The 26,766-nt window shown below is 49.9% G+C and overlaps 1 protein-coding gene, 1 long non-coding RNA gene and 1 pseudogene across 2 annotated transcripts in view; 2 read left to right on the top strand and 1 right to left on the bottom strand.

Annotated features, from left to right (window-relative positions):
• Positions 1-26,766, bottom strand: part of LOC141937094 (uncharacterized) — a 786,032-nt gene that overhangs the window by 688,934 nt on the left and 70,332 nt on the right. The gene's annotated exons all lie outside the window — the stretch shown is intronic.
• Positions 7,547-8,473, top strand: LOC141937066 (olfactory receptor 14A16-like). Its single transcript, XM_074854469.1, has one exon. It carries the CDS (start codon positions 7,547-7,549, stop codon positions 8,471-8,473), a length of 927 nt encoding a protein of 308 aa, XP_074710570.1.
• Positions 24,415-25,206, top strand: LOC141937065 (olfactory receptor 14J1-like; annotated as a pseudogene).

The following is a 26,766-nucleotide window of genomic DNA, read 5'->3' as shown; positions in this document are numbered from 1 at the left end:
TGACTGAAATGAAGCATGAGGAGGCAGCACAGAGAAGGTAGAAGCTGGCTGCCTTCCAGCCTCACTGGTTCTGTGACTCTGTGGTGGAGTGTGTGTGTGCTTGTCTGTGTGTGTGGGAAAAGAGGGACGAGGGGATCCTGAGGCCAGGTTCTGCATAGACAGGCGATGTAAGACCAGCTCTTGGAGGGATCCATTTTGTCTGTGTGTCTATGTCAGTATATGTCTTTCAGTAACAGAGTACAGCATACTGAGAACCCACCCATGTTTCCCTTTCTCCACTGGCTGTGGTTTTGATTGGCCTAGAAACTTTTCCTTGCCCCATGGGTCTTTCCTTGATGATAATGCATGTGTGGGGCAGGGAGTCTGGGTCAGTGCAGGGACAGGGCTGGCTCTGACAGGGGCCAGGAAGTAGCTGCCAGGAGGTGACAGCAAGGGCAGTTTACAAAGGACAGTTTAATGGCTCATTGGAGACCGCAGTAAATGCAGGGCTGCTGCTGAATGGGGAGGGTGATTTAACAGCAGCAGACACGGGTGGGACTGGGGGACTCAATGCCATCCTTGCCTGAGTCTTTACTGAAAAGGTCTCCAGGCCTCAGTGCTCGGGGAAAGGGCTAAACGAGCAGGAGAGCTCATACTGGCAGGAACCACAGGAAATGCAGCAAGGACAAGTGGCAGTGTGTGACCCTGCAGGACATCCCCCTGGCAATGGCACAGGCTGGGGGCTGCCTGGCTGGGAGAAGCCCCATGGGAAAGGTCTTGGTGGGTTGGGCAGGAGGCAGTGGTGTGCCCTGGCAGCAAGGGAGGCCAGCTGCCCCCAGGGCTTGATGGCCAGGAGTGAGGCCAGGAGATCAAGAGAGGGCATTGTCCAGGTTACTGCATCCAGATTTCAGACCCCCAGGACAGGAATGATGTTGGCAAGCTGGAGGGGGTTTTGTGAATTGGATGGAAATTTGTGTATTGGATGAGGGTAAGGCTGTCGATGTTGTTTACCTTGACTTCAGTAAGGCCTTTGACACCGCTTCCCACAGCATTCTCCTGGCAAAACTGGCTTCTTGAGTCATGGATAGGCACACGCTTCGCTGGGTAAAAAAACTGGCTGGATGGTCGGGCCCAAAGAGTGGTGGTGAACGGAGTTAAATCCAGTTGGAGGCCGGTCATGAGTGGTGTCCCCCGGGGCTCAGTTTTGGGGCCACTCCTGTTTAACATCTTTACTGATGATCTAGACGAGGGGATCGAGTGCACCCTCAGTAAGTTTGCAGACGACACCATGTTGGGTGGGAGTGTTGATCTGCTCGAGGGTAGGGAGGCTCTGCAGAGAGATCTGGACAGGCTGGAGCGATGGGCTGAGGCCAACTGGATGAGTTTCAATAAGGCCAAATGCCGGGTGTTGCCCTTGGGCCACAACAACCCTCAACAGCGCTACAGGCTTGGGGAGGAATGGCTCTAGAGCTGCCAGTCAGAGAGGGACCTGGGGGGGTGATTGATAATGAGCCAGCAGTGTGCCCAGGTGGCCAAGAAGGCCAATGGCATCCTGGCTTGTATCAGAAATAGCGTGGCCAGCAGGGACAGGGAAGTGATCTTACCCCTGTACTCATCACTGGTGAGGCCGCACCTCGATGACTGTGTTCAGTTTTGGGCCCCTCACTACAAAAGGGACATTGAATTACTCAAGCGTGTCCAAAGAAGGGCAATGAAGCTGGTGAAGGGTCTGGAGCACATGTCGTACGAGGAGCACCTGAGGGAACTGGGGTTGTTTAGTGTGGAGAAGAGGAGGCTGAGGGGAGACCTCATCACCCTCTACAACTACCTGAAAGGAGGTTGCAGAGAGCTGGGGATGAGTCTCTTTAACGAAGTAACAAGTGATAGGACAAGAGGCAATGGCTTCAAGTTGCGCCAGGGAAGGTTTAGATTAGATATTAGGAAGCATTTCTTTCCAGAAGGGGTTGTTAGGTGTTGGAATGGGCTGCCCAGGGAGGTGGTGGAGTCCCCGTCCCTGGAGGTGTTTAAGGGTAGGGTCGACATAGCGCTTAGGGGTATGGTGTCGTTGGGAACTGTCACTTGTAGGTTAACAGTTGGACTAGATGATCTACAAGGTCCTTTCAACCTAGATGATTCAGTGATTCTGTGAATGGCCCCCAAGATAGGCTGGGGCTGGAACACTTTGCCTGTGAGGAGAGGCTGAGGGAGCTGGGCTTGTTCAGCCCGGAGAAGGGAGGGCTGAGGGGGACCTCACTGCAGCCTGGCAGCACCTACGAGGAGGCCATAAAGAATAGAGAACTAGGCTCTGTACCATAGGACATGTTCGGAGGATGGGAGATGAGTGTTGGGTGAAAGAGGGGATGTTCAACCTGGGGATAAGGAAAAGATTTTTCACCCATCTCAGGACTAGTCTTGAGCACGGTGGCCATGAGACCTGCCAGCTCTTCTGTCTGCCACAGTTGGTCAGGTCACAACAACAGAGGTGCGCCCAGAATCAGAACCCAGGTGGTCTTCTTCCACCTGCCTCACCCCCTCCCCTCCCTGACGATGTTGGAGTAATGTCATAATCATCCCCATTCCATCCAGCTCCCCTTGGCCTGCCTCTCCCCTTCCTCTCTCTCCCTCTCTTGTCTTGCTGTGATGAGCGGTTTGTGACAAACGCCTTGTCCCCAAATTGCTGGGGCCAGCTGCTGGCTAGTCAGGATGTTGTAACAGAAGCAGCCTCACAGTTAACATTACAATTTGTGGTTCCTTTGCCTGTCTATCCCCATCCACTCCCTTGACTCCTCATCGTTGCTTGACCCCATGTTCAATAGCCAAACCCAGCCCCATCACTGGCCTTTCCCTCTCCCCTGCCCCACGGGTTGGCAGAGCCAAGGTGGGACGTCTCGTGTTCAGGCTTTGAAATGCTAATGCAGAATTATTTCGACAAAGTCGGTGCTGAGATCAGACTCAGTGCTGTGGAGCAGACCCCAGCAAGAAATAACAGCATTCAACAGTAGATCTGCAGTGGTGGCAACCATGTTGGTTTTACAAGGGGGGCTTCTGTCCATTTACTCAAAGGATCTGCTACTACCAAGATGCACTTGGTGTTTCAAGCTGTTGCTGACAGAGGTCCCACGACATCAATCTGCAGTTGTGGCCGTGGGTTTCCACTCTGTTGGTGTTGGGCTGGAGCTTTTACTCCAGTGTAATCTACACTGGTCACGGCACAAGACAGACAGCTCCTACCCCAGAGATCTACATCCTTCTTTGTGTTAGGCCAGCACTCACTGTCCTTCACTCTGCTCAGAGTGTTTGCCTCAGCTCATGGATGAGCCTGATGAGATTCTCCTTGAATATTCTCAGGCACAATCCAATGCTTATTGCCTTCTGCATCTACAGAATAATAAACATTCCTTTCCCTTACTATGTGGATTGACCTGATGGGTCTTTTCACATGACTCCCTTGAATTTCCCTCATTGGAAGGTGACATTTTCCCAAATTGGGTCAATGCGATGGGCTCTGTCAGAACCACTTGACTTTGCTTTTCCTGCAGTTATTCAGCCTGAGCTTACCCCAGATGACCCAAGAGTGTTCATGGATGCTCCTGTGCCTGCTAATAACTGGGCCAAGTTTCTTGGATTCGCAATGGCCTCTTCAGCTGTGGGTCATCTCCAAGAATCTTCTAGTAAGGGTACCAGGATCCATGGTGCCAGCCCACAGGAACCTGGGCCTTCCCCGTAGACCCTATGGATCTTGACCAAGACTTACCCTGAATTCCCAGACTGCAGGGAATGCATGACATTTATTGTTACTTGTGTTAGTGACTATATGCTGCTATGTTAGAAACTGAGCTGTGCTTCCTGCTTTCTCATAGCCATTTTCTAAAACCGTTAGTTCCACTTCTAAATCTTGCACTTCTCTGGCATTGAACTCCAAATATTAAAACTTGTAAGCAGAGCCTATGTCTGTGGACCCTACTATCTTCCTCTGTTTTGATTAAGACAGGTCTCTTAATTTGGAAAATTCTTCAGCTTCCTATCCCATGGGATTCCTCAAAGCAGTTCCTCAGCAGGCCAGAACCTGATCTACTGAAGTCTTACTCTTGGCCTTCTTCCCTTCTCTCAGAAGCATCAAGTCTACTTTCCCACCCCTGACTGTTACATCCCTGACCAGCTCTTCCTTGTTTCTAAGTATGATTTCCTGCAGGACACCTCCCTCACAGGCTCCTCAGTCACCCTTGTCAGGATGATGGTTTCAATTAACTCCAAAACCTCCTGGATGGCTTTCACTTTGTGATGTTGTCCCTCCAGCAAATATTGGGATAGTTTAGGATTGCCATGAGGACAGGGCTTCTTCCAGATAAATGAAGAAGGTTCATCTAGTTTCTCTTCCTCACTAGGGGGTCTGTAGCAGACATCCACTCACCACCGGGTTACCCATGAACCTTCAGCTCAGCTGACTCATCATCCATCCCCAGGCAGAGCTCCACACATTCCTGCTGCTCTCTCCCATAAAGGGCAACTTCCCCTCCCAGTCCAGCCCCATGGCCTTATCAGTACCAGACCCCCAGGACCACACAGTTTCTCCAGGAGAGGGGATCTGTAGTGCTCTGCAACTCCTCAAGCTGTTCTCTTCTGAGAGACACCACAATCAAGATGACTAGCTGCATGCAAACATTAGAGCTGTCAAAAGTCTGTGGGACCTTGTGAAATTCTGGGATAAGGAAATGGAAGTCATCTGAGGTTTACAAGTAAAATGGGCCAGTCCTAACATCAGTGGCGGGAGGGGAGCAAATAATCTCATACACCAGGAAAGGCTGGAACCTGACTGGCTGGTGTGGCCCCACACACATGGGTGTGTCCCAGGGTGTGGTTCCCCATCTTGGAGAAATAGGGAGAACCTGGAGAGTGTTGAGTGAAGGTCTGTAAAGGTGGGGTTTGGGACCTAGTGCACAGGACCTGTGTGGTGTGGCTGAGGGACCTGGAGTACTTTGGCCCAGCAGTGTGGATGATCCAGCCGTACAGGAGTGTCCTGAGAGTGGATACTCCTGAGAGTGGCTGACGGGTGATTTCAGAGATGATGGAGCTTATCTTCATAGTAAGATAAAGCATGAGACAGAACTAATGCCACAAAGTGCAGCTGGGGAGGCCCACACTGGACACAGAGAAATGTCACTTGAAGGGCAGTGCTGTGGTGTAACAAGTCACCCAGAGGGAGACTGGAGCAGCCCCAGGATTTGTGTTTCAAGGAGCAGCCAGGGAGGATGGAGAGATATCAGTAAAGGAAGGAAGATGCTCAGGTGAGAGCAAGGTGTGGTAGCTGGGTGGATGTCTACAGCATGCAGAGAAAGACGTGCCATTGTGGGAGATGGTGGGACAGCCTGTGGTGGAGACAATAGAGGGATGAGGAAAGTCTGAAAATCCCTCAGCGGAGATGAGCTCTTTCTGCCCTTGGCTCTGGCTGTTGTCTCTGCCACTGATGCCGATGAGGAAGCACCTTCCCCTTACAGCACTGGGTCTCATGGCCTCCCCTTCCCCACCTGAGAGCCTGGGAAGTGTTGGACCGTAGTCCTGCCCTTGGCATTGACCATCCCCACATCACACTGCCCCAGGAAGAGCCCTGAGCAATGTGTGAGGGACAGGATTCCCCCTCCCAGAGGCTGGGGGTCAGAGCTTGGCCCTTTTGCTTAATGTAACACCTCCAGTTTTACTCAGAATCTGTTCCACTTTGACATGGCTTTTGTTTACCTGTCATCTCTGCCTGGAGTTTTCTGCTATAACAAGCCCCTGGGGAGGCTTTGTCAGTAATGGTCCTCACTGGGACCCATTCACACTCCAAGGAACTTGGGAGTTTGGATCTGGCCTTGACTTCTTGACAGGCATCTTCAGCTTCCTATCACTGTCTGAGATTCATGGACTCATCACCAAACTCACCTGAGGAGTCATTAAAATGCCTTGGGATGGCCCTCTGCTGCGAAGCTGGGCCGGGCTCCTGGGATGGAGGGAGCTCAGGGCAAGTAGGCAGTGCTGCAGAGAGACAGCTCTGCCCAGGAGCAGCTCAGGAGCAAAGCGCAGCAGGGCTGAGGGCACTGCCTGCAGGCACCAAGGGCAGAGGAGCCGGGCACAGAGAGGGGAAAAGCAGGTGGAACTGAGAAGATGCTGAGAGCTCACTGGAGGAGAAATCTTCCCAGCCCTTGACACAGTAAGTCTCTTGGTGCAAGGCAATGCAGCTGCAGCTTGTGGGGGGATGTGGTCAAGCTGGCACAGCCGTCAGGAATCTCCCTCCTGTCAAGAGGAGGAGGACATGCTCCAGAGCAGGGTTTCCCTGCTGCACTGTCAGAGGGACAGGCCATGGCAGCTGCCTTCTCCCGGGGACGGCTGCAGGGGTGTGCAGCCATGAGTGCAGCCAGGGGTGCCCAGGGCTGTCCTTCAGAGCAGGGTCCCTGCAGCCCAGGGGCTGTGTGCTGGGGCAGGGACTCTGCTGCCTGCCAGGGTCAGCACTCAGCCTGTCTGGGGAGCTCCCCACGATGCTGTGGGGAGAAGCTGTGGTGGGAAGGAGAGACCCCCGGCAGGGCAGGGTCCTTCTGATGTGTTGTTGTGTGAGTCAGGGCTTTTCACAGCTCCAGATCACCCCCAGGACATTGGCAGAGGCAGCTTTTCAAGAGGATGACCAAGACAGGGGCTACCTTAAAGATTTTGACATTTCCAATGTGTGTGATCTCAGCTTGCTTCTAAGGGAAAGGGAAAGATGCTCAAAAGTTTGAATTAATCACTGAGACTCCTTACTCATTTCATTGAGGGATCAATACATCTGCCAGAAGCCTCATGTATTGCCTTCACTCATTCCTCTACCTGCAGAAAGCACCAGCACCACCTCTGCTTGCAGCATCAGTGCTTATCTGACCTAGTCCTTAGGACCTGATAATAGGGAGATGCCCCTGATCAGGGCACTGGTGACTGGAGTGGTCTGCAGGGCAGAGTTTAGCACACAGTGATTAGGATGGAGCTGTGAGCACTGACAGGGAGGGGAGTCTGAGAGAAACAGCTCCTGACAGGGACAACTCCAGGCATCAGAGAGCCAGGCCACCCTTCTGAATCACTCTCTGCTCAGCTGCATGGGGAAATCAAGAGGAGTTTAGAGAAATTGACTTTGAAACTGGACTCTTCCAATCTCACAAAAGTATTCTTTCTTCAAGTATGTTGTTAGTGAGATCATCCTCCAGCAGAGAGAGGTGTAATAAGCACAGGGCACCTGTGTGGTGACCAGTAGGTCACTTGTGGGCAGACCAGCTCTCCTGACTCTGTACGAGGGCACAGGGAGCAATTTTGTTCCTCAGGGCTACCTATATTTAGGCTGAGAGCAGTGCGAGAGGTTTTGTCTTCTGCCCCTTCAAAGAAATTGCACCACACAACAGAACAAACTGAACTCATAAAAAGGATTTGAATAAAATTCTCTCAAAGAAAGAGAAGTAATTTTGAGGATATTTTGGGGGAAATAGCATCACACTGACTCAAAGAAATCTGCCCGCACTTTTCAATGTCTTCATCTCTTTCAACAGTCCCTGATGACCAGAGTGAACATATGTCCAACAGCAGCTCCATCACTGAGTTCCTCCTCCTGGCATTCGCAGACAGATGGGAGCTGCAGCTCTTGCACTTCTGGCTCTTCCTGGGCATCTACCTGGCTGCTCTCCTGGGCAACGGCCTCATCATCACCGCCATCACCTGTGACCACCACCTGCACACCCCCATGTACTTCTTCCTCCTCAACCTCTCCCTCCTCGACCTGGGCTCCATCTCCACCACTCTCCCCAAAGCCATGGCCAATTCCCTCTGGGACACCAGGAACATCTCCTACTATGGATGTGCTGCACAGTTCTTTTTTTTTTTCTATTTCTGTGCTTCAGCAGAATTTTATCTCCTCACCATCATGTCCTACGACTGCTACATTGCCATCTGCAAACCCCTGCACTACGGGACTCTCCTGAGTAGCAGAGCTTGTGTCCACATGGCATCAGCTGCCTGGGGTAGCGGGTTGCTCTTTGCTGTGCTGCACACGGCCAACACATTTTCACTACCACTCTGCAAAGGCAATATTCTGGACCAGTTCTTCTGTGAAATCCCACAGATCTTCAAGCTCTCCTGCTCAGACACAGACTACCTCAGGGAAGTTGGACTTACCGTGGTTGGTGCCTGTTTATTCTTTCTGTGTTTTAGTTTAATTGTGGTGTCCTATGTGCAGATCTTGAGGGCTGTGCTGAGGATCCCCTCTGAGCAGGGACGGCACAAAGCCTTTTCCACGTGCCTCCCTCACCTGGCCGTGGTCTCCCTGTTCCTATGTACTGGCACGTTTGCCCACCTGAAGCCCCCCTCCATCTCCTCCCCAACGGTGGACCTGGTGGTGTCATTTCTGTACTCAGTGGTGCCTCCAACAGTGAACCCCCTTATCTACAGCATGAGGAACCAGGAGATCAAGGATGCCCTGAGGAAACTGCTAACTAAATGTTAGTTTAGAATCAATGAATTGCTCATCTTCTGCATAATAGTTATAATGTAACTCATTACAAGCCCAGCCTTTTGTCTGATTTTTCTGTTGGTTTTGGTAGTGTTTTACTTGTAATGATGTAGTCTTCTCCTTTCTAATTCACTGTGTACTTTTCTGAGAGAGTGGCTGTGTAAATGAGGAGCTGTGCTCTCTGTGTGTTTAAACAAAAGAAAGGGCCTGCAATAACTTTTTTTTTCCTGAGTTCCTTCCTCTAAGACCTTTCTGGAGCTGCAGGGACAATTCCTGTGTGGAAAGGAAGAGAGTCCCAGCATGGCAGCCCTGCCAGGGAGCACTTGGTGTTCAAGAGATGTTCTCTTTTCACTTCCACACTCTCCTTCTCACCCCTTCAGTTTGGTGTAAGGCCTGAGTGCTCTGGCAGCTTGGTCACACTCCTGCTGTGTGGCAGTTCTGTAACCACAGGCAGGGACAGGCAATGGGCACTTCTGTGACAGAGCTGACCTCTGTAAGAACAGTTCCATCATGAAAGAGGATCTCCTCAGGGCAGTGCCTGAAGGCTGAGGTCTTCTTCCAAACCTGATGTCAAGAAGATGCCCATGAAAGTGGCCTGCAGATGAAAACACCAGTGAACAGCTGAACAGTGTGATTTGCAGGGTGGGAGCATGCAGCAGTGTCCTCACACAGCCAGGCCTCTTTGGAAAGACTTGAAGGACCAGGGTCTGGTCTGTGCCCGTGTTCACTGGACACACTGGGAAAACTACCTGTGCTGGTTTGGCTGGGATAGAGTTAATTTTCTTCCTAGTAACTGGTATGGGGCTGTGGTTTGGATTTGTGCTGAAAACAGTGTTGATAACGAAGGGCTGTTTTCATTATTGCTGAGCAGGGCTTACACAGAGTCAAGGCCTGTTCTGCTCCTCACCCCACCCCACCAGTGAGCAAGCTGGGGGTGCACAAAGAGCTGGGAGGGGACACAGCCAGGACAGCTGACCCCAGCTGAACCAAGGGATTTTCCAGCCCATATGACGTCATGCTCATCAGTATAAAGCTGGGGGAAGAAGGATGAACGTGGGGATATTCAGAGTTACGATGTTTGTCTTCCCAAGTCACCATTACACTTGATGGAGCCCTGCTGTTCTGGAGATGGCTGAAGCCCTGCCTGCCAATGGGAAGTGGGAATGAATTCCTGTGTTGTTTGGTTACGTGCGTGGCTTTTACTTTACCTATTAAACTGGTCTATGGAACCCTCCTGGGCAGCAGAGCTGTCCACATGTCCACATGGCAGCAGCTGCCTGTGGCAGTGAGTTTCTCTGGGCTGTGCTGCGCACGGCCAGCTCATTTTCACTATCATCCTGCTAAGAGAACACCCTGGATCAGTTCTTCTGTGAAATCCCCCGGATCCTCAAGCTCTCCTGCTCACACTCCTACCTCAGGGAAGTTGAGCTTCTTGTGGTTAGTGCCTGTTTCGTTTTTGGATGTTCTGCTTTCATTGTGATGTCCTATGTACAGATCTTCAGGGAAATTCTGAGGATCCCCTCTGATCAGGGATGGCACAAAGCTTTTTCCACGTGTCTCCCTCACCTGGCTGTGGTCTCCCTGTTTCTAAATAGTGGCATGTTTTCCTACATGAACCCCCACTCCATCTCCTCCCCACTGCTCATCCTGGTCCTGTCATTTCTGTACTTGGTGGTGCCTCCACCTCTGAATTCCTCACCTACAGCATGAGGAACAAGGAGATCAAAGATTTCCTGAGGAAACTATATGAATAAACATTATTCTAGCATTAATAAGGTGCCTGCCATTTTCATATACCTCCCAGGAATTCAGTAAAATCCCAGCTTGTCTTGGTACTTCTGTTCCTCTATTTTACATTTGTTTGTTACACTTGTGATAATATGAATTGTAATTATATATTATCCATACAACTTCTTCTTAGTCTTAGCACTTTTTTTTTTTTTTTTTTTTTTTTCTCTGTATGGTAAGCGTTATGTACAGGAGGAACCAGGCTCTTTGCACAGTTAAAGAAGCCAGAATGTAATAATTTGCCTCTACTCTCATCTCTTAGATCTCCTCTGAAGCTGGGGTCCAGCCCCAGTAGGCAGAAAGGATTCAGGAGCCAAGGGCCCAGCTGCCCCATGGAGGAGCAGCCCCAGTGCCACTTGGGGCTGCCCCTCGCTGCCTTGGCGGGTACTGCCTCTCTGCTGAGTGTGAGCTGGGGCTGCTGCTTCCCTTCAGCCATGGCCAAGGACAGCAGCAGGATATGGCCTTTTCAGTGTTGGGCTCTCCTCACTTCCACAGAGTCCTGCTGTGCCCTTGCATTTGTGTCACCCCCAAGCTCTTGTGTAGCTTTTGACAGTCCTGTTCTGTCCATAGTGGCACCCCTGTGGCTGCAGGCAGGAGCAGGCCATGTGAGCCACAGTGTCAGAGCTGGCCTCCATGTCAGCACCACCATAACAATAGGGGCTCAGCAAATGTCACAGTGAAGCCACTTCCATTGTCTTTGAAAGGCCATGGAGCTGGGGGGCAGTCCCTGATGACTGGCAGCACCCAAACATTGCATGTACCTTTCAAAAAGTTCCAGTGGATGAGCAGGGGAGTGCAAGACTGTGCTCCAGAGCGTGTCCACTCGTACCACAATACTCTGATATCTGAAAAAGAAGGTGACTGGATTTACCCAGGAGAGATTGGGCCTGGTCATCTTCTTTGCTTTTCATGTGGAAAGGACAGGACTGCTAGGTAGAAGGAGAACAGGGGTTATATTTTATCTGCAGGTCAGTAAAATTTTCAGTATTGTCCCACAGAATATTCTTGGGCCCAAGATAGGATATTATGGTGTTTATGGATTAGTAAATAGGTAGGTAAAACCAGCTGGGCAGGCAGGCTCAGAAGGACATGGCCAATGCATGTTACTCTGCCTGGACACCTGTAGAGAGTAAGGTACTCCAGGGGTCTATCCTGTAACATGATGTGTTTAACATGATTTTAATGAGCCAGAAGAGATGAGAGAGTTCTTTTTCATGAGATTTGTAGATGACACCATATTTAGGAGAACAGACACCACTGGAGCTCAGGGCTTCCACACAAAGGACAGAGATAGACCAGAGGGTTGGGCAAAAAGGAACCTCATGATATCCAATCATGACAAATCCAAAATCCTTCCCTTGAGGTGCACTAATCCCATGCAGTGACAGAGGGCAGGGGCTGTGTGGCTGCATAGTAACTCTGCAGGAAAGACTGATGGTCCTTGGACTTCATTAGGAAAAACATGAGCCATCAGCAATGAAAGCCAAAAGCATTCTCGGCTGTATGAACAGGAGCACAGACAGTGGAAGCGATTATACCCTTCTGCTCAGCACTTCTTACACCACATCCAGATTATTTCCTTGGTTTATGATCTCCCACAATTACAGAGCTAAATGCTAAACTGCAGAAAGTTCAGTGGAGGCCCATGAAGGTGGTCAGGGCTGGAGCACATGTGTTGCGAGAAGAAGCTTAGAGAGATGGGCTTGTTCATTCTGACGACTGAGTCAGGCTCATGTCTGTCATACAAGAAAAAGGACAAGAGGCAATGGGCTGAAACAAGAGAGGGTCAGACTGGATACAGGGAGAAACTTTTCCAACATGAGAATAGTCAAGTGCTGGAAGCTGTTTCCCAGGGAGTGTGCGTCGGATCTGTGCCAGAAAGTGATCAAGACATGTTTGGATAAAGCCCTGTGTAATCTGGTCTGGCTCTGATTTGAGCAGGAGGTAGGTCAAGACACCTCCCAAGGTCCCTTCAAGCCTGAATGATGCTGTCCTTTGGGTTTTCAAATTAGGGAGAGCTCTCAGGTTCTTCCTGACCACAGAAGTTATTCACATCAGGTGCCCCAAGGCTGCTTCACAGATGCCCCCAGACAGCCCTGACCACATCCTTTACTTCTCTTTTCATTCCTAGAAAACACAATTTCTTCTCTTTTCTTATCTTAATATCCTCCAAAAAAACCAGCTTCCCCATTGGCCATGCATTTCTTTTTTCTTACACTCTTTTGGCATTTCTGGGACAGTTGCTGTAGTAATTTTCCACCTTGGATAGCAACTCCATTAAGCACATCTTTCTCTTCTATTACCTGTGGTGTCCTGCAATTCTCCATAGTCTTATCTGGTTTGAGGAACTGTCCAACAAACCTGAAATGCTGATGTGGTGGAGTTTCAGTCCAGAGGGACCTTGACATACTTGGGGGTTTGACCAACAGAAACCTCCTGCAGTTGTACAGGCAAAGGGGGCAAGGTCTGAACTGGGGGAGAATAAACCCGGGGCACTGGGACAGGCTGTGACCCAACTGGCTGAGGAGCACCCTGAGGAGAAGGGTGTGGCAGTTCTGATGGATACCATATGAGCCAGGGGGTTTCCCATTTTGAAAGGAGGATGGGGAAACCAGAGAAAGTCCAGAGGAAGTCTGTCATGAAGGGGTTAGCACATGAGCTGTGTGGAGAGGCTGAGGCAACTTGGGCCGCTTGAGTCTGCTGAAGGGGAGGCACGGGTCAGTCTGAAAGCAGGTGACACCTCCCTGGAGAGATGATGGTGGAGGCCAATGCTCCTGTAGTGGCAGATGGTGCAGCAGAGGCAACAGCCACAAGCGTCCTCCAGGGAGCTTCACACTGGGCATTAGGAAAAACTGACTAGGTGGGTGCTGCCCTGCAGCAGGACACCCAGACACTCCCTGTGATCTCCATCTTTGGAGGTTGTCAGGTCACAAAAATGTCTCCCAACCTGACTCTGGGATTGATGACACCCGAACTTTTGGTGGGAGGCTGGACCAGAGGATCCCCCACCAACCCCTTTCCCAACAACCCTTCCATGGGCCTGTGCCTTGCAGTGTGCCCCAGGAGAAGAGATTCATCTAGAGGTGAGGGTTTCTACAGCAGAGGCTCATGGGACGACTGAGGGTGGCATTGTCCTGTGCTCAGTAGTCCTTTGATTCTTCTTTATTTTTCCTCACCAGTCTCCTTACCCATGTGGTGCTTGAGGTTGTGAAGAGAACCAAACCCAACTTTTTGACTAGGTTACTTCCATTTTACATGCTGAAATGCAGGGCAGAACGAGGGAGCTCCCAGCTTCCAGGCTCTCTGCTGCCCAGTTAGGACCTCAGAGACTGGAAATGCAGGGAACAGTGTTGTGTCAGTGCACTCCAGGGGTAAGGAGCAGTGGGTACTAGTCACACCACCACATGAAAAATTTGCTTTCCTTTGTGCCTTTTTAGAATCCGGGATCCCTACCTAGGTCTCCTTTGGGTAAAAATGAAGCAACTACCGCATTCCACCCCTCCACTTCTTACTGAAACCAGGGAGAAAATACATGGAGCAGGCAAGATTTTAGGGCAATTCTGACTAAGAGGTGTAATCTTTAAATGATAACAAAGAGAGAACAGTGAGAGAAAAAACACTGTTCTAAGAACTTCATGCCAGAGGCTAACTTCTGAAAACTGATACCTACTCTGCTGAGTAAGAATAGCTGTTGGGAAGGAAATGAAAGAGCTTTAGTTCATCATCATGTAGAATGAGGAATTCCCTTACAGCACTCTCCTTCTGTTATTAGTAACACTAATTCCAAAAAAACCTTGAGAATATTTTTCCCTCCTCTCCAAAGCTCAGCACGCTCAGACCTTGAAAGGACTACTTCAAATCTCTGCAACCTAATCTCTCCCACTGCTTCTCATCCTTTTTCCCCAAGACATTTCTCCCCATCACTTCAGCTCACTGTCAAGTCTCTTATTTATCTGGGTGAAGTCAGGGGACTCCCTCGCACAGTCTTCCTTATAAAGGTCTCTACGTGATGATCCCACTTGTCTCGCCTCATGTTATGTGTGGCTCCATTCTCCTGCAGAGCTCCATTGGATGGGCCTGTTTCTACTTTTTAATGTTTATTGACTTTCTGTACTTTTTTTGCATACCAAATATTGTCTGAAGCAACACATTTATCCCCTCACAGCTTCACCCATTTCCAACTTCAGGCACAGATGGTGTTCCTCTTGTGGCAGACATTGTACATATATTATGGAAACCCACTTCAGTGCTGCATGTTCAATGGGGTTAAAACAAGCAAAAAACCCCAGAAAAACAAGCATAAACACTAGGCTAGTCCTTCGGAGAGAGAGCTTTCAAGTGGCAAAGCAGATTGAATACATCAATATTGAGAGCCAAGTTCAGATTTCCAGCAAGGGAAAATGCTCCATTTCAGTAATTAAACTCTTTTGCCCGTTCTGCCTGGACATCCATAACAGTTGTGTCACACCATAGGCATTGTCAGAGGGAAGACAGAGGTGGTGTGAATTGAAATCTTTTTGGCTCAAATGGAAGCTCAAAACCTGAGCTTGCAGGATGACATTGTCTGCAGTCAAATATCGGTTACGTGAGATGACTGTGAGTTCAGACCTACTTGGCAGAGTTTCTCACACAGCTTCCTTGAGGAGTGTAGGGTGTCAGGGAGACGAGAGCAAGCTTCAGTCTCCCAGATCCCAGGAAAGTGCCCAACTGATCCTCCCCTTGGCCTCTGGCATCCCATTGCTTGAGATGCAAACTTGGTGGGGTTTTAGTCAAGAATCCTTAAAAAAGACTTCAGGTGTTTGTTTGGTTTTCCTAAGATTACCAGTAGTGACAAAAAAGCATTAATGTCCCAAAATAAACATATCTGCAGTGTAGCCATCTGCATCTGTGGTAGCCTCTCTGGGCGATGCCAGCTCAATCAGTATTTGAAATACACGGTGTGCTACCCCATCATCAAGGACAAACCTGAAGAAGTTCAGATGAAGGGTGGCCTTGAAAAAGTCACCCTTTCTGTCCCTATGTGGCGTGGACACTGCTGATTTCCCTCCCCAGATGGTGGCAGAGGCTGGATCCCCTTCTCAGGACAGACTCCTTGCCAGGAAGCCACAGGCATGGGGTTGGCTCACCTGGTTCTTACTGGCACTTCACTCAGCATCCATTGTGATGTAGGTGGTGCTTTCCTGTGACTACTCTTTCCACACAGATGAGCGTAAGAAATCAAATGTTTTGTAAGAGATGGTCATAAAAGCCCTGTTACGGCCAAGTAGTCTCACCATGAGCTCTGGAGGCAGCAATGAAGATCATAAAAAGCACCAGGAAGATCCAGGAAGATTGAAGCATCTTCTGTACACTTAGTTGCTCTGAGCAGCAGCGATTGGCCATATGTAGGTGTGGGAGAGTGGTTCAGGGGGATGTCAGTGAGAAACAATGAGATGTCTGATGGCTTTAGAAAATCCTTGCAACCATGTCAGATCCCAGGAATGGAAAGCAGTGAATGTCTGCAGGTGAAAGAGGAGGAGGATTGTCCTAGAAATATGGTAGGTAGGAAGGAAGGCCACTCCTGTGCAAATCTGGGATGGTGCAGACGTTTCCATCTTGTGTGCATGCCTCAGCCTGGCAGAGGGGGGGATGCCCGCTGCTGGGGGTGACTGTATGTAAGAGTCGGTCAGAAGATCAGTATTGTCTCAACATTGTCATCGGGGACATGGACAGTGAGGTACCCAAAAACGGCCTGTTTGGAGCACAGTTGCCGACCCCTGGAATGGAATGTGGTGCAAAGGCTCCTGAATGCAGAACTGTGTGGCACAGCCAGTGCTGTGCTGTTCTCCTGAGCACTGACCCGTGTGGTGCAGGCAGTGCAGTGCTGTTCTCCTGAGTACTGACCCGTGTGGTGCAGGCAGTGCAGTGCTGTTCTTCGGTGCCTGAGCCATGTAGTACAAAGAGTGCTGTGCTATTGTTCGGTACCTGGGCCTAGCCGGAGCTGTTAGAGATAATTGCATAGCCACTGTCAAAAAAGATGGATCGCGACTGTTACCATAACATCGATGAAGAAATCATGAACCTTAGATGAACTTTGCTTCATTATAATACCAAAACACACCTCCTGGTTGAAGGTTACCCACCTCCAAGACTGACCACACCTCGGACACTCCCCCCTGCGCACCTGCGATGGCCTCACTTGAGAAGGGCGGAGATATGGTAATTGAATTCTGAGAAGGGCGGAGACCCCTGAGGCAGAGGTGGAGCAAGGTGTGTTACTGAGCATAAAAGATGACTTCTGGGCAACGAAAATGGGAAGCTTCCCCACCAAGGACCACGACGATCGACGACGCAGCATCAGCTGGACCCGGGACCGTTAGGACATCGTGAGATCAGCGGTGGTAGCTATAACCTCTCTCCCTCCTCTCTTTAAACTTAACTTTACTTTTCTCCTTCCTTTCACCCATCTCTAACTATCGCGTGCTGCTCCACAGGCAACACAATAAAGTTTCACTGTTTGATTACTGCTATCCCCTTGGGTGTTGGTCACCTTAATTTTGCACTTTTGAGATCGTCACAAAAAAACCATCACGAGTCCACTGAGTGGACTGTGACACTGTGCTCAGTCATCTGCATGAGCTGACCTTGCTCTTCTCCTCTCCTTCACTCCCCACCCTTGGATTGACCTCAGGAAACCTCCATAAGCCTGGAGGATGCACAAGCCCATTAAAGTCCCATCACTGCAGGGGAAGAGGAAGGGTTTGTGAGAGACATGGGCATGCAGGAAGAGAGCAGTGTGTGCACAGCAGTGAGTGTGTTAAAGGCAGGGAAAGATCTGAAATAGCAGGGATGTCATGCTGAAATGACATAGGTTTAATTTTTATTCTGAAACAGCAGAAGAAGGAGGATGTGCACTTCAGTGCTGGGATGAAGAGCTGTAAATAGAGGATTGTAACATGTCTGGGGCTTGGAAATCTTGGGTGAGAAATAAGAATTAGCAAGGCTTTGGAAGTCACCAGATGGGTTGGGGGGAACTCATTGGCCTTAACAAATGTGCAGAAATCACCGCTTTGTGTTGGAAGTAAGGAAGTAGGCCCAGGCATAGGACAGGGTAGCTGTGGTGGGGATGGCCATGGGCGTTGATGGGGCTTTGATACCCCAACAGAACTGAGACTCTTGTCGTCTGGGCTCTGGCTTCTGTCTCTTCCACTGAGCCCCATGAGAGGACACCAGGTCCTTACAGCTCCAGCACCTCACTGTCTCCTCACCCACCCTCCATAGAGCCTGGGAGGTGTCCTACTGCTGACCTGCACATGACATCATGCACTCCCACATCACGTTGTCCCCAAGAAAAGCTTTGAGCAATCCAAGAAGGAAAGGAGCCCCATCCCATAGGGATGGGCATCAGGGCTTGGCCATCCTGCTTGGTGAAACAAATCAAGGACTTTCACAGTGACCTCCACATTTAAACGTCTTCCTGTACCAAGTGCCGCTGACTTCCTGCTTCACCAGCCCCCAGGGACAGGAACCTTGCATGCTCATTCCCTCCATGGTCTCTTCAGTGACGGACTTCAGCAGGGCCTGAGAACACCCTCAGAAACCTGGACGTTTGCTTCTGACTTACACTTCTCTAACAACTTGTTTGTCTTTGAGGATCTGCAGTTCAGGAACTCTATGGAGCAAACCCTATGGAGCAAAGCCTGACCATAATTTTCTTTTAGTTTTCAATTCTTATGTGGTTTATATGGTTTGTTAGAGGCTTTCAGGAGTTGAGTCAAAGTGAAAAGGTGTCAAAGCCAAGAGACCAGGTAAATAAAATGCTTGATTTTGAATAGCCAGTTCTGCATAAATCCCAAGGTATTTGGGTTGCAGGAATGTCTTCAAGTCTTCAAGTAGGGTCTTCACCATCTAGACACATGTGGATGGACCTGTAACGCCACCCCTAGCAGGAGACATCCTCATCTCCTAGGCTGAGGCATGCAGTCAAGATGCAAATGCAACAGGCCTCCAGGCAGAGTGTGACTCATTCTGCATGACCCTCTAAGACTGCATCCACTAACCTTCCCTGCAGCTTTCAAGACTATGGGAACTTCCATGTGGTCCCTACATCCATGGGCAAGATTTCTAAATTACCCCTTTGCAGTTTCCCCTGCTTCCATCTCCCACGTGCTGCTTTTCTGTCCTCAGTCAGTTCAGGCAAGCAGCCTCACGAGTTGGTTGTTTCTTTTTCAGGGCATTTGGAGAGATCCTTCTTGTCCTCAGAGGAGTCTTTCCTGTCAGGTCTATCAGATTTCCTGAGCTACTTCTCCCTTCAGAGCTGCTTCCCATAGCACCACTCAGATCATCTCCCAGGTACATCACAGACTCCTCTTCTGGAGTCCACTGGCCTGTGCTCTGCTGCTGGCCTTCCTCACTGCCTTTTGGTGCCTGGGACCTCACTATTTCATAGTCACAACAGTCGAGGGTGGCACAGATTATCATAGTCCTGACTAGCTCTTCTCTGTTGGTCAGGACCAGGTCCAGGTGAGCATCGCACTTGTTGGCCCACCTGGCAGCTCTGCTAAGAAGTCGTTCCAAGAGCCCCCAGGCTGTGGGCATTGTGTTGATTTGCCTGGCTAGTGAATGCCAGGGCACTTGCAGTCCCCCACAGGAACCTGCTCATTAACCTGGAGACTTCCTCCGGTTGCTGACAGAAGGCTTTTTCTGCCCACTGTCCATGATCAAGTAGTTTATACGTGCCAAGACAATGTCACCCTTACTGATTTCTCCTCTCATCCTCACTCACACAAGCTAACTCAACATCTTGTCCATCTCATAGAGGAGCTCCATATAGCTGAGCTGCTCCTTCACACACGGGACATCCCCAAATCCTCATCCTCCCTGCCACTCCCTCCAGCAGAGCCTGTATCCTTCCACTGCAGGAAGCAATGGAAACTCAGCAAGCTGTCCTACCACATCTCATTTAATCCAAAAATGTCACAGTGCTGTGACAAGCCATGGGGCTTCTCCTGCCAGTGCACATTTGGGCCGCAGCATCTCAGTTGTGGCACTGTAGTCATAGACTTCTCCCAGGGAAACCTGAGCAGTGATCCTGACCAGAAGACCATTGTCCATCAAGCAGTTGGTGCTGCACTGTGCTGCATAAATCCCTTGGCCTCAGGACACCCTCAGCAGCGTATGGTCACACAAAAGTCTGCAGGCAGGTCCCACTCTGTACTGGCCAGTACACCTCCTGCATGGCCTTGCCTGTATCTCACAGTGCAGCAACAAGTTCTCATGAGATCATCAGTTCTGTTTGACTGTAGAGGTGATAAATAAAGTTGTTTCCTTGCATGAAAATCCTATAGTAGCTTGAATGGCCAAAACAGGGGAATCTTTTCTATGCGTGGGATAATTCTGCATTTGGGTTGAAGGACCGTTCCCACCATCTAAGGGGACATAAGATTGCCTCCATGCTACTCCCCTTATAGTGCTAGACCTAATGACAGCATTGTAAAAGATATGTCACAGAGTCTGAGTGCCTTTCTTACTGAGATCATAACAGACCAGCACCTCCTGGGGAAAAACACTCCCTCATCACCCTTGGATGCAGCCCCACTGCTTCCATGGACTGGTAAAGGTGCAGTTTGCTCAAGTAACCCTGCCTTGATCCCCATCCACTGCTGGTTGTTCTCCTCCAGAATTCTGCCGAAAAACTCTGAGGCCTGGGACACCTTCCTAGTGATAACTGAGGCTGAGAGGACATAGAGTATCTCTGATCTAACTACACCTACTCTTACTAAATTCAGCAGTGATCCTACATTATCTCTTTTTCCTCTTTAACTGTCCCTGAAGTACCAAAAGCTCATCTTGGTGCCCTTGAATTCCTTTTTGAGGTTCAATTTAGTTTTGATATGGACCATTGCTGGGCCTGGAGGATGCTGTCCTTGAAGACAAGATGTATCCAGGTACACTGTGAAAAGTACTGGTCTTTTCATTGCTTTTATCATCAAGTGAGTGAGTAAACACCATTGTGTGATGTGCTTCATGTCCATGCAATGTCTGCAGCTATTGCGTAGGCCAGGGACAGACCTTGATGCTCTGGTGACAGGTGATGACTGATGCCTCAGACTGATGGCATCAGTCAGTGGCATATGAGCACTAAATCGCATTCCCCAAGGTGCCGTCTGTGACATCTGACACACCCACCCTGAATTGGAACTGTTTTCCCGTAGGTCCTGTGCTGTCCCTGCTAGCCCTGGCACCTCATGTAGTTACTTGGGCCTGGATTTGAACGTTAAGTTGAGAACCTGCCCTGAATTCTGTTGGACAATGTGAGGATGAACACAGTAAAAATGCCATTATTGTCTCTCTATGGTACATTACTGCAATCCTTCATATGAATACCTCTAAAAACTGCCATGATCATAATGAGTAGGATACATAATGGCCTGTATTTGGGCATCAGCTGGCATTTCACTTGGCCAGAGAAGTTTCACACCAGGCTCATACATGATCCCAAAGATCTTGCCCTGTCTCTATGAACTTTGGCATTAGAGCTTGCAGTTACCTGCATGCACCTTGGATCGCCTCTGGCAACTCAAATGTGGCCAGGATTTTGCACCTGAACACTTTACTCCTGCCTTCCACCTCCATTAATTTACGTGGGTGTTGAGAAAAGACACTCACGTGAAGGTGCCTGTTTTGTGCACACTTGAAGAGATGCAAGAGGAATCCCACCTCCTGCAGGTGTGTGGAAGGCATGGGAGGGAGCTGACCCTCCTTCAAATATTAGGAGGAAGCAAGGGGGCTTGCTCAGAGAAAGGGGCCTGCACTGGAGGAGATGATATGGAGATTTCTGAAATCTCCCTCCCACATTTCTGTTTGAATTTCCTCTCGTACCGTGACTATATCCCTGCTGTCTGGAGTTTTTCCTCCTGGAAGGTGTTTCCCTGTGCCAGGTCTTTCCCTGTCAGCATAGACAGACCCCGTCCCAACTTCTGTGCATTCACCTTGGCCCTATAGAAACTTACCTGTTAGCGGGGCACTGGCTGGGTGCAACGCACAAGGATGATGTTCTATGTTGGTTAGACAAGTGGACCGACATGGAGAAAGGCATTCAAAACCTCAGGGAATTGCCTGTGTTTGACATGGTCTATGGTGATCTGAATGATGAGCGGTCACCAATGGATCCAGATCAGGCCCCTTGCACACAGTTGATGTGGCGGAAGTTCCTGCAAAGCGGACCAGAGGCACATTCCAAAATGTTAGCAGTAGTGTCCTGGTGGTGAGACACCGAGACTCAAACAGTGGATGAAGTGATTGGCCAGCTCCGGCAATATGAGGGAAATCTCCCTTCCTCCCAACATGGCTGGGTTTCAGCTGTAGAGGAACTGTCTCAGAGGCTCCAGAAAATGGAAGAGGACATGTCCTACATTCCACCTGCACGGGCCAATGTCTCAGCAATTAGAAGCAGGCGCTTCCCCACCCAAGAGTCGGGCCACTGATGAACATCAACACAACCAGCAGGCAGACCAGGCTGCTAAGATCAAAGTGGCTCAGGTGGACTTGGACTGGCAACGCAAAGGTGAACTGTTCATAGCCCGGTGGGCCCATGAGACTTCGGGCCACCAAGGCAGAGATGCAACATACAGGTGGGCTCGAGATCAAGGGGTGGACCTCACCATTGACACCATCTCAGAGATCATCCACGGATGTGAGACGTGTGCTGCAATCAAACAAGCCCAGGAGGTGAAGCCCCAGTGGGATGGAGAATGATGGATGAAATATAAATATGGAGAAGCCTGGCAGATCGACTACATCACACTGCCACAGACCCACCAAGGCAAGCGCCACGTGCTCACAATAGTGGAAGCAACCACTGGATGGCTCAAAACTTATCCAGTGTCCCACGCCACCACCCAGAACACCATCCTGGGCCTTGAAGACCGAGTCATGTGATAACACGGCACCCCAGAGGGGATTGAGTCAGACAATGGGACTCACTTCCGAAATAACCTCATAGATGCCTGGGCAGAAGAACATGGCATCGAGTGGGTCTACCACATCCCCTACCACGCACCAGCCTCTGGGAAGACCGAGCAACACAATGGACTGTTAAAAACTACATTGAGAGCAATGGGGGGTGGAACCTTCAAACACTGGGACACACATCTGACAAAGGCCACTTGGTTAGTCAACACAAGAGGGTTGCCAATCAAACCGGCTCTGATCAGTCAAAACTTCGATGTGTCGTAGACGGGGATAAAGTCCCTGTGGTGCGCATGAGGGATCTGCTGGGAAAAACGGTCTGGGTTAGTCCTGTGCCAGGCAAAGGCAAACCCATCCATGGGATTGCTTTTGCTCAAGGACCTGGGTGCACCTGGTGGGTGATGCAGAAGGATGGAGAGGTCTGATGCGTACCACAAGGGGACTTGATTTTGGGTGAAAACACACTGTGAATTATACTGTGCTTTCATTAATTTTTCTTTGTTATTGCTAATTACTAAATGGCAGCTGGACGTGATGCAGATGGTATAGAATAAAGGGGTGGATTATGTCCTGGTTTAGCTAGGATAAGGTTGAGTTTCCCCAGCGGTGGGGGGGAAACCTCTAGCCGGGTTAATCATATACCATGCTGATGTCACGTCCCGGCACCCCAAGCGTGGGAGAATTGGTGCGTGTGTTATGTGATCACTCTGCTCTCACTGCTGTATCGGTATATATCTTGCTCTGTTCACTGTTATTATTGTTATTGTTGTTTGTTTTGTCGCTGTTGCACTGCTGTATTAAACCTCTTCTTATCTCAGCCCCCGGGGCTTTGTATTTCACTCCCTTTGTGGGGGAGGGGCAGCGGCTGCATGGTCTCAGACCCCAGCAGGGACTAAACAACCACAACTTGTTTCTCCACTTGTCTGTGTTGTTGCTGTTGTTATTTCGTTCTTGCTGTCAGGCTCTCTGGGGATGGAAGTTTCAGCTGCAGACTCACACACTGATCTTGTGGGCCCTTTCACGCAGCTGTGTCCATGGCAACAAGTGTCCCAGCTTTCCTCTCACCTGTGGAGATCTGGTCAATACAATCTCTGGGGCTGGGCTATGAACTAACTCTTACTTACTGAGGCACCACCATTAGGACACTTGGCTATCCCCTTGAGGTGTCCTTCCAAGCTGTGAGCTGCCCTCAAGGATGCAACCCTATCTCAGAGCACCTCCGGTTTATCTCAAAGCCCCATAGAGAAATGCAGAGATACTGCGACTGAGGAAGTGTTCTTGGGTTGGTGAAATGAGCCGTGTGTGTCCTGGGCTAGAAGTGGGATGCTGAGACCTTGAGAAAGAGTGAGACACTGAGTGATCTGCAGTGGATCCCTCTTCTCTTAGCAGTGTCTGGTGTCTTTTCAGAGATACATGGGAGGGCAATTGCCCTCCACCTCAGGAAGGTACAAGCACAAGGCAGCTGGGAACAGGCTCAACCAGCTCCCTTCACTCTTCACTAGGCCACAGGGAATCCTGTTGCTTCTCCAGTCTCACAGCCATTCTCTCTGAGTGCAGCAGGATTTCTCGGGATTTCTGGTTTCAGAGAGCACTCAAACGGCATGATGGGGGATGTCAGAAAACACAATTGCCTAAAATCCTTTCTGCCACCCATAGCCGTAGATCTAGGAGTACGGATTCTGACAAACCCTTCTAAATAAGGAGTGATTTCATCTGACTAATTCTTAATATCAAACCTAGCCCCTCCTCCCCCTGCCACATTCCCACGTACCCACTGCAGTTGGGCAGGGCTGCCTTCTCAAGCTCCCATGGGCAGAGGGTGTGCCCATGAGAGCATGAAATCACAGCATTAGCTGCAGAAAATGAAGCTCAAGTCAGCAGACTGAATGAAAGGTTCCCCCAGAGACAAAAGAAAGAGTTGTGTATGGAGTAGGGGGAGGTTCTACAAAGAAATGACACAGGTTTTGCTCAGAGAACTCTATACCCACTTGCCACTGTTTTTTCTTCCTGTAACAGTCCACCAGATCCAGAGGCAGCAAATGTCCAAAGGCAGCTCCATCACCAAATTTCTCCTCCTGTCATTCGCAGACAGATGGGGGCTGCAGCTCTTGCACTTCTGGCTCTTCCTGGGCATCTACCTGGCTGCCCTCCTGGGCAACAGCCTCATCATCACCTGTGATCATCACCTGCACATCCCCATGTCCTTCTTCCTCCTCAACCTCTCCCTCCCTGACCTGGGCTCCATCTCCACCACTCTCCCCAAAGCCATGGCCAATTCCCTCTGGGACAACAGGGACATCTCCCAGTCGGGTTGTGCTGCCCAAATATTTTTCTTTCTCTTCTTTTTTTGAGCAGGTTTTTCTCTCCTCACCATCATGTCCTATGACCGCTACGTTGCCATCTGCAAACCCCTGCACTACGGGACCCTCCTGGGCAGCAGAGCTTGTGTTCACATGGCAGCAGCTGCCTGGGGCACTGGGTTGCTCAATTCTCTGTTCCACACGGCCAACACATTTTCACTACCACTCTGCCAAGGCAATGCTATGGACCAGTTCTTCTGTGAAATCCCACAGATCCTCAAGCTCTCCTGCTCAGACTCCTACCTCAGGGAAGTTGGGCTTCTTGTGGTTAGTGCCTGTTTAGCATTTGGATGTTTTGTTTTCATTGTGGTGTCCTATGTGCAGATCTTCAGGGCCGTGCTGAGGATCCCCTCTGAGCAGGGACAGCTCAAAGCCTTTTCCACGTGCCTCCCTCACCTGGCCGTGGTCTCCCTCTTTGTCAGCACTGTCATGGTTTTGTACCTGAAGCCCCCCTCTACCTCTTCCCCTGTCCTGGACCTGGTGGTATCATTTCTGTACTCAGTGGTGCCTCCAGCAGTGAACCCATTAATTTACAGCATGAGGAACCAGGAGCTGAAGCAGGCCCTGAGGAAGCTGTTTTCATGGACATTTTGCAGCTGTTATAAGCACCCCATCTCTCTCCCCAAATGATTTTCAGTGTATCCCCCAGCAGGGCTGAGCTGGGTTTTTTTGCCATTACTATTATTACTACTGCTAATGTTTCAATTATCATCATCAACACATTTGTCAGTGTCATTATGTTCCTACACAAACATTTTGATTCATCCCACTTCTGCTGAGGCATTAATGTTTTCTGTCACCTGGAGCCCATGTAAAAATATTTCTAACTCTCTTACAAAACCTCTGAAATAAAATGGTATCTCAACAGTAGAACACTTGAAGGCTGGGCTCTTCCAATGTGGATGTCAAGAACAGACCCAATGGATTACACTCTGAAAAGTTGTTTTTTTATTATGATTCTCTATGTCTTCAGGAGCAGAGAGCTCCCAGTCACCATGTGACCCGCTGAGGCTGGCAGCTGGACTTCAGACTTTTCTGCCAGCACCTTGTGACAAAGAAGATGGTGAGTGGGTGCTGAGGAACATACTCAGGCCTGTCCCACATGGGAGGGTGGTCCATTGCCTTCAGAAGGGGAACCTGGAGCTGGCTGGAGAGCGTGGGGGATCTGCAGGGACAGGGTGTGCCTGGGGCGGGCAGGGAATGGAGCCCCACAGAGTGTGAGATTCTCTGAGGTTGAGTCACCAAAAGTGAAACCTTCAGTCCCAGTTTCTGCAGGTGAATGAGGACTCAGCAACCCTGGGAGGGACAAAAGATCTTGGGAGGGGACACAACCAGGACATCTGACCCAAACTGACCAAAGGGATATTCCATACCATATGACGTTTGCTCAGGTATAAAGCTGGGAAAAAGGAGGAAGGAGGTGGGGTCACCCTTGGTCCTCCGAGGCAACCACTACGCATATTGGAGCCCTGCTTCCTGAGAAGGCCCAACATCGTTTGTTAATGGGAAGTAGAGAATAAATCTGTTTTCTTTTTTTGCTTCCGTGTGCGGACCTTTGCTTCACTTTGCTTATATTAAAACTGCTTTTGTTTTACCCACAAGGGTTGGGTTGTTTTTTTTTTTTCCTATCTTATTTTCTTTCCCCTTTTTGCCCTGTTGAGAAAAAAAGGGGAAGGGGGGGGAAGTGATAGAGTGACTTGGTGAGTACTTGGTATTTAGCCAAGGTCAAACCACCACAGTGACCCAACAGGCATGGGGAAGGGAGGCTGGAGAGTGATTCATGTCACCATTAGTAAAGTACAGCTGATAGAGCTGGAGATCCACCTGGTGCCTTTGGAAATGCTCCCCAGTCCCTCCAAGCACCACTGCCAGGCCCTCAGGATTATACCCAGCCCACAGCCAGACAGGGCCCTTCCCCTCCTTGCTGTGAGAGCACCAGGATTCAAGAATCTCCAGGGGTGGCAGGGAGGGCAGTGAAGGTCCCAGCAGTCCCAGCAGTCCCTCTGGTGCCAGAGCAGCTCCCAATGGTTGGGATGGGACTCACTGAAATGTCCAGTGAGCTTAAGGGAAAAAAAAAAAGATCTCCATGCTAGTGATCGCCAGCTCAGCTGGAGAAGCACTGACCAACCTCATCTAGCTGTGAAATTATCTGCTCAGGGCAGACTGTGGTACTAGATACCCTCAGAAATC

The sequence above is a fragment of the Strix uralensis genome, chromosome 37, assembly GCF_047716275.1.
Source record: "Strix uralensis isolate ZFMK-TIS-50842 chromosome 37, bStrUra1, whole genome shotgun sequence".
NCBI lineage: Eukaryota > Metazoa > Chordata > Aves > Strigiformes > Strigidae > Strix > Strix uralensis.
Note: the sequence above shows the minus strand (reverse complement) of the source record. Positions and strands in the feature narration are given on the sequence as shown.

What these genes read in the sequence shown, in the direction of transcription:
- LOC141937066 (XM_074854469.1), top strand. Translation starts at nt 7,547, where the DNA reads ATGTCCAACAGCAGCTCCATCACTGAGTTCCTCCTCCTGGCATTCGCA.